We start from the raw sequence: 7,593 nt of genomic DNA, 5'->3' as shown, positions 1-7,593 counted from the left end.
ACACAGTTTCTAGTTTTATGAGAGAAGAGAGAGAGAGAGAAAGAGAGATGAAAGGGCGAGTGAAACGGAGGGGATAGATCAAAAGACATAGGGAACGAGACTAGGGGTAACTATGTGTGTGAGCAGGACCAGGGGTGGCTATAATATGCCCGGGACCAGGGGTGGCTAGATGCGTGTGCCAGGGACCAGGGGTGGCTATACATGCGTGTGCCCGGGACCAGGGATGGCTATACATGCGTGTGCCCGGGACCAGGGGTGGCTAGATGCGTGTGCCAGGGACCAGGGATGGCTATATGCGTGTGCCCGGGACCAGGGGTGGCTATATGTGTGTGCCCGGGACCAGGGGTGGCTATACATGCGTGTGCCAGGGACCAAGGGTGGCTATATATATGTGTGTCCGGGACCAGGGGTGGCTACATGTGTGTCCGGGATCAGGGAGTGGCTACATGCGTGTGACCGGGACCAGGGGTGGCTATATGTGTGTGCCCGAGACCAGAGGTGGCTAGATGTGCATGTGTGTCCGGGACCAGGGGTGGCTACATGCGTGTGACCGGGACAAACGGTGGCTACATGAGTGTGCCAGGGACCAGGAGTTGCTATATGTGTGTGCCCGAGACCAGGGGTGGATATATGTGCATGTGTGTCCGGGACCAGGGGTGGCTACATGCGTGTGACCGGGACCAAGGGTGGCTACATGCGTGTGCCAGGGACCAGGAGTGGCTATATGTGTGTACCAGCGACCAGGGGTGCCTATATGCAGGTGAGCGGGAGCAGAGCTTGACGATTCTTACGGCGGCTCTTGCTGGCACTAAACGTTAGAATCATGTACGTCGCACGGCGGGATATAACGAGTTAGCACGGCCGCACCCGCAGTGTGGGGTCTCCGCTAATGATCTGACCTCTGACCTCCCCCCCCCGCGGATGCTGCTAAACACGTGTAAAGTAACAGCAAGGCTTAACTCAAAGCAAAGGGCGTGCGTTGGCTGGTGTGTGTGTGCGCGTGTGCGTGCGCGCGTGTGCGTTTGCGTTTGCGTGTGTGTGTGTGTGTGTGTGTGTGTGTGTGTGTGTGTGTGTGTGTGTGTGTGTGTGTGTGTGTGTGTGTGTGTGTGTGGTGGTGGGGGGGGGGACTTGTCGTAGCCTGCAGGGAACTAACATATATAATTATGTTAGGATTGCGAGTATTATAGGGTGAATATAGGTCTGTAGTGAACTCGCCTAGCCGGCAAACCCGACCCATGTGTCGAGTTTACCCGTCTGGAGGTCGGCAAACTCGGCTTGTAGGTCTAAATAACTCGCCTGGTGAGGCGGGTGCTAACATGTTATGATGGTTAACAAGGTAGCTAGCATCTCTTGGCTTTCTGGATGGAGCCACTTGCATTTCTACCACCCTGGCATTGGCAGCCACACTGCTGGGCAGTCGCACTGTTGGGCAGCCGCACTGTTGGGCAGAAAATGTGGGGCAGCCGCCGCACAGTTTGGGCAGACAATGTTGGGCAGACTATATGTTGAGCAGCCGCACTGTTGGGCAGACTATGTTGGGCAGCCGCACTGTTAGGCAGACCATGTTGGGCAGCCGCACTGTTAGGCAGACCATGTTGGGCAGCCGCACTGTTAGGTAGACTATGTTGGGCAGCCGCACTGTTAGGCAGACCATGTTGGGCAGCCGCACTGTTAGGTAGACTATGTTGGGCAGCCGCACTGTTAGGTAGACTATATGTTGGGCAGCCACACTGTTAGGCAGACCATGTTGGGCAGCCGCACTGTTAGGCAGACCATGTTGGGCAGCCGCACTGTTAGGTAGACTATATGTTGGGCAGCCACACTGTTAGGCAGACCATGTTGGGCAGCCATACTGTTAGGCAGACTATGAGGAGCAGACTATGGTGGGCAGCCACACGGTTGGGCCGACTATGTTGGGCAGAATATGTTGCCACACTGTTAGGCAGAATATATGTTGGGCAGCCACACTGTTAGGCAGACTATGTTGGGCAGCCGCACTGTTAGCCAGACTATGTTGGGCAGCCGCACTGTTAGGCAAACTATGTTGGGCAGCCGCACTGTTAGGCAGACTATGTTGGGCAGCCGCACTGTTGGGCAGACTATATGTTGGGCAGCCGCACTGTTGGGCAGCCGCACTGTTGGGCAGCCGCACTGTTGGGCAGCCGCACTGTTGGGCAGCCGCACTGTTTGGTAGACTATGTTGCCACACTGTTGGGCATCACACTGTTAGGCAGACTATGTTGGGCAGCCACACTGATAGGCAGACTATGTTGGGCAGATCATGTTGGGCAGACTATGTTGCCGCACTGTTGGGCAGACTATATGTTGGACAGCCGCACTGTTGGCTAGACCATGTTGGGCAGCCGCACTGTTAGGTAGACTATATGTTGAGCAGCCACACTGTTAGACAGACTATGTTGGGCAGCCACACTGTTGGGCAGACTATATGTTGGGCAGCCGCACTGTTGGGTAGACCATGTTGGGCAGCCACACTGTTGGGCAGACTATATGTTGGGCAGCCGCACTGTTGGGTAGACCATGTTGGGCAGCCACACTGTTAGGCAGACTGTGTTGGGCAGCCGCACTGTTGGGTAGACCATGTTGGGCAGCCACACTGTTAGGCAGACTACGTTGGACAGCCACACTGTTAGGTAGACTATATGTTGGGCAGCTACACGGTTGGGCAGACTATTATGTTAGGCAGCCACACTGTTAGGCAGACTATGTTGGGCAGCCACACTGTTAGGCAGACTATGTTGGGCAGCCACACTGTTAGGCAGACTATGTTGGGCAGCCACACTGTTAGGCAGACTATGTTGGGCAGCCACACTGTTAGGCAGACTATGTTGGGCAACCGCACTGTTAGGCAGACTATGTTGGGCAGCCACACTGTTAGGCAGACTATGTTGGGCAGCCGCACTGTTAGGCAGACTATGTTGGGCAGCCGCACTGTTAGGCAGACTATGTTGGGCAGCCGCACTGTTAGGCAGACTATGTTGGGCAGCCGCACTGTTAGGCAGACTATATGATGAGCAGCCACACTGTTAGGCAGACTATGTTGGGCAGCCACACTGTTAGGCAGACTATGTTGGGCAGCCACACTGTTGGGCAGACTATATGTTGGGCAGCCGCACTGTTGGGCAGACTATGTTGGGCAGCCCGACAGCAGGCCACGAGTTGCGCCTTTTCCCACAGCATTCGGGGATGTATATAATATGTGTGTGTGGAGGTGGCGAGCGTGCACGCAGCAATCATCACCCGTCATTATCACCTGCAGAGAGCGGTGTCTTTGTAGCCCGCCGTGCTGGCGGGCTGTCACAGCGTACAACACTAGCCACTCATACCATGCGTCGAGGGCACGGGCACTCGCCCGTACGTACGTACATGCACACACGCACGCGCGCGTACACACGCACACAAGCACACAAGCACGCACACACGCGCAAACAAACACGCTCACACGCGTACACAAGCACGCACACATACACGCATATTATCTAGAGAGAGAAAAGGAGAGAGAGAGAGACGGGGGAAAGGGAGAGAGAGAGAGAGAGAGAGCGAGCGGGCAGACAGACCCGCTGTTGTCCACGGCAGCCACGCTAATAGCGAGACCAACAGCAGGTAACACGGCCCGATGATCATGATTCAGATAATGGGCAGCGTCCTAGCGCAGGTAATGGAGTTGGCTAATTACATGCAGGGGCGTGTATGTGTGGCCCATTTTAGACGGTGTCACACTCCACTGATCGTGGGTGGAGGGATGTATTTATGTCACAGATCCCGGCGGGAAGGTGTTTAATGTTAGTCGCATCAATGTGTGAGGTGGAGGGGGTGTTTATTCCACGTAGCTCGGTGGGGGTGGTGTTTACCCAAGCTGGGGTATAAATGCTCATACACGTGGACGCGTATGTTACACACGTCAAACGCGAACGATGTGCGTTACATGATAAAGCTGCGAATTAATGTGCGAGTTTGCCACACACTCACTATAATAATCTCCACATGATTTATATTGCGAGTACAATGAAACGTCAAAGGTGTAATAATAAATCCGTCTTCATTCCATTCGTCTGCATAATGGTTTGCCGTAGAAAGTGACTTCAGCTGAGTATGAAACCGATTTATAACCACACTATTGGCTTTGTGCTTCAACGCGATTGTTTAAAAATTAAGACATACAAAACTATACACTAATTAAAACTAAACACGATATCAAAGAAGTAGTCATGAAAATACAATTCTTCTGTATTTAACGCAATCAGTTGTACATAATCGCAGTCACAGTAACGTAGCAGCCGGCTGAAAGGGGTGATAGGATATGTTTACTAGGCACTTCTAATTTTAACATATATTTTACGATATATTAAAGAATGATGCAAAAACCCTAAAAAGTGCCCTAACCCTAACCCTAACCCTAACCCTAATTAAATTTAAAATATATGTTAAAATTAGAAGTGCCTAGTAAACATATCCTATCCCCCCTTTCAGCCGGCTGCAGTAACGTAGCTATTTCGCATAGAGAAACACATTTGTGTATCTATACATTAGTATCATTGTGGCTATAGAGGGCAGCACAATGCAGGCAACTGCACAGACGTGGCACGTGTTTGCAACACTCATAAAAATAATATAGATACACTAGTCTCGCTATATTATTTCTATGGCAACACCCAAGTAGTTGCATCGACCGCCACCTAGATAGATTTTTATCAATATCGTTCACGACTAATATGTACATAAAGTACCAAACGACGATGCAGCTGTAATTGAATACTGTTAAATAAATACATATTGCCACCTAATAATACAAATAACACACTCTTGGACACACTCAATACGTATTAACAAGAAGTTTACATTTATTCACCTATCTTCCATAACAAACACTCAAGTGTTAACATGAAGTGTATGCTTATTCACCTCTCTCCCATAACAAGTGATCAGGCGGTAACATGGAAGTGCACGCACATTCAGCTCTATTCAGTAACAGGCGATCAAGGGTTAACATCAAGTGTACACTCATCCGCCTCTCTATCTCTCACACACACACAACACTTCTTCAAGAGTTAGTATGTAGAGACTGCAGTAAGGGGGACGTTCCCGTCTGTAGCGACGATGATGCCGGCAGTAGTGAGGACGTTCCCTTCTGCTTCCTGTAAAGTTGGATCACTCGCTCACGCTCAGCATCCAGATGAGACGGGATACTAGAGAAGCGTTGCCGAAAGGAGATTTGATCCGAAGCGCTGAAGCGCAGATCTTTCGCGCAGTTTTCCCAGCATCCATCCTCCCAGCATCCATCCTCGCAGCATCCCTCCTCCCAGCATCTATCCTTCCAGCATCCATCCTTCCAGCATCCATCTTCCTAGCATCCCTCCTCCCAGCACTCATCCTTACAGCATCCCTCCTCCCAGCATCCCTCCTCCCAGCATCCATCCTCCCAGCATCTATCCTCCCAGCATCCATCCTTCCAGCATCCATCCTTCCAGCATCCATCCTCCTAGCATCCCTCCTCCCAGCATTCATCCTTACAGCATCCCTCCTCCCAGCATCCCTCCTCCCAGCATCCATCCTCCCAGCATCCATCCTCCCAGCACCCATCCTCCCAGCATCCATCCTCCTAGCATCCCTCCTCCCAGCATCCATCCTTACAGCATCCATCCTCCCAGCATCCCTTTTCCTAGCATCTATCTTCCCAGCATCTATCCTCCCAGCATCCATCCTTCCAGCATCCATCCTCTCAGCATTCATCCTCCCAGCATCCATCCTCCCAGCATCCATCTTCCCAGCATCCATCCTTCCAGCCCTCATCATTCCAGCTTCCGCATTCGCAAGAAGCCATCAATGATGATGTGAGCAGCGTAGAGGGACAACGTCCCTGCCCGATGACTCATGCCCGGTGTTGGAGCCGGAGACTATCGATGCAAACGCCAGCCCGCTGCTCTATGTATTGGCTGCCGCCACGCCGCAGCAGTGCCACTAGCTACGCCTGCTAACAGATCGATGCAGGCAGAAATGATCGTGGGAGAATCGAAGATATAGGTTCCAGGCCCGGCGAATACTTATCGAGAAAAATCAGTACGATATTCGGAATATTCTCGGTTAAATGGCGTCGGTGTAGTGTAGCGCTAGGCTTGTGGGTGAAGAGGGACGGTGGTGTGAAGCAGGGGTGGTGGGATGGGAGTATTTTCCGCGACGAAATGCCTGGCGAGTGCGTCGCTGCGTGCGTGCGTGCGTGCGTGCGTGCGTGCGTGCGTGCGTGCGTGTGTGCGTGCGTATGTGCTCTCAGCTTGCTATAGCTGCTTAGATAGCAGACAGTAGGATTGGTTTGACCCTCTGTCGACCATAGATTCACTCCACTTACTATGATCGCCGGCTTATAGCTGACGAACTCAATCACACAATCAACATGCGCGCGCGCGTACGCTAACACACACGAACGCATGCACGCACGTGTGCACGAACGCGTGCACGCATTATGCAAGTACGCGCGCAAGAAGAAGTGAATTTACACACGCACTTACGCACACGCACTTACGCACACGTACTTACGCACCCCCCCCCCACACACACACACACACACGCACACACACCACACCCCATATACACACACGCGCGCGCGCGCACGCGCACACGCACTCGCACTCGCACACACACGCACGCACGCACAAACGAACGAACGCACACACACACACACACACAACCACACACACACACACATACACACACGCCGAGAGACGGACCACAGCACCAGCACCACCACCACTCCATGATGTAACCGACGCTATTATCATGGGGAAGCACACGCAATTGATGGAACAGCCGTCACTTAAACATGGCTCCGCCCCCACCGCGTAACCATTCCAGCACAATGAAGAGAGTGGGGCGCTTGTGAGGGTGACAGGGTGCGAGAGCTGGGAGCAAGAATCAACTGCGTGGCAGATAGGAATTGATAGATTGGAGAACAGCGAGATACAGAGCGAAAAAGGGAGAGTAGTTTCGGTGGTTGCATGGCTACCTCCCCGAATTCAATCTCATTTGCAAAAATGAATGCGCATTCTCCATGTAATATTCTTTCAAACTTAGAAGTTTCCATTCAGTGCTCGTAACCAGAGATGGTTGCACTACTGTGTCTACTACCAGAGCCGCATTTTTGCCTGGGTTTACAAAATTAATATTTTTTGCCAATTATAATTCGAGCATACACATGCCTTCACGTCCAAACCACAATATACTAAGGGTGATAACTAGGTACAATTTAATATTGTGAGCATATTGTGACAGTTGAAATACCATTGCCAATATTATATAACAGTAATTTAAAAGCCATTGTGATATTATTGCGGTACTACAGATGTATTGTGAAATTGAGTATTATAATGTTGACACCTTTATGTTATTTTTGACTCTGTATAATATTGAGAATTTGTAATTTTGGTATAATTACTTGACCAATACCTTGTTGTTCCACTAACACACTCGTGCATAGCCTGTGAGATAGTCGAGTGGTCGAGTGGACAATGAGTAAATGACGGGGATAGTTCATGGGCCAAGACTCCAAAAATAGGGTTATTTGTACCATATGGAGGGACCAGT

General features: G+C 51.2%; 1 protein-coding gene across 1 annotated transcript; it reads right to left on the bottom strand.

The window, feature by feature from the left end:
* Positions 1–1,498: 1,498 nt before the first annotated feature.
* Positions 1,499–2,600, bottom strand: LOC106811110. The gene is made up of 3 exons (XM_014814647.1): positions 2,526–2,600; positions 1,967–2,208; positions 1,499–1,730 (listed from the first exon to the last, which is right to left on the bottom strand). Exons 1-3 carry the CDS (start codon positions 2,598–2,600, stop codon positions 1,499–1,501), a joined length of 549 nt encoding a protein of 182 aa, XP_014670133.1.
* Positions 2,601–7,593: the final 4,993 nt, after the last annotated feature.

This window comes from Priapulus caudatus, unplaced genomic scaffold, assembly GCF_000485595.1.
Source record: "Priapulus caudatus unplaced genomic scaffold, Priapulus_caudatus-5.0.1 Scaffold505, whole genome shotgun sequence".
In the NCBI taxonomy this organism is placed as follows: Eukaryota; Metazoa; Priapulida; class Priapulimorpha; order Priapulimorphida; family Priapulidae; genus Priapulus; species Priapulus caudatus.
Note: the sequence above shows the minus strand (reverse complement) of the source record. Positions and strands in the feature narration are given on the sequence as shown.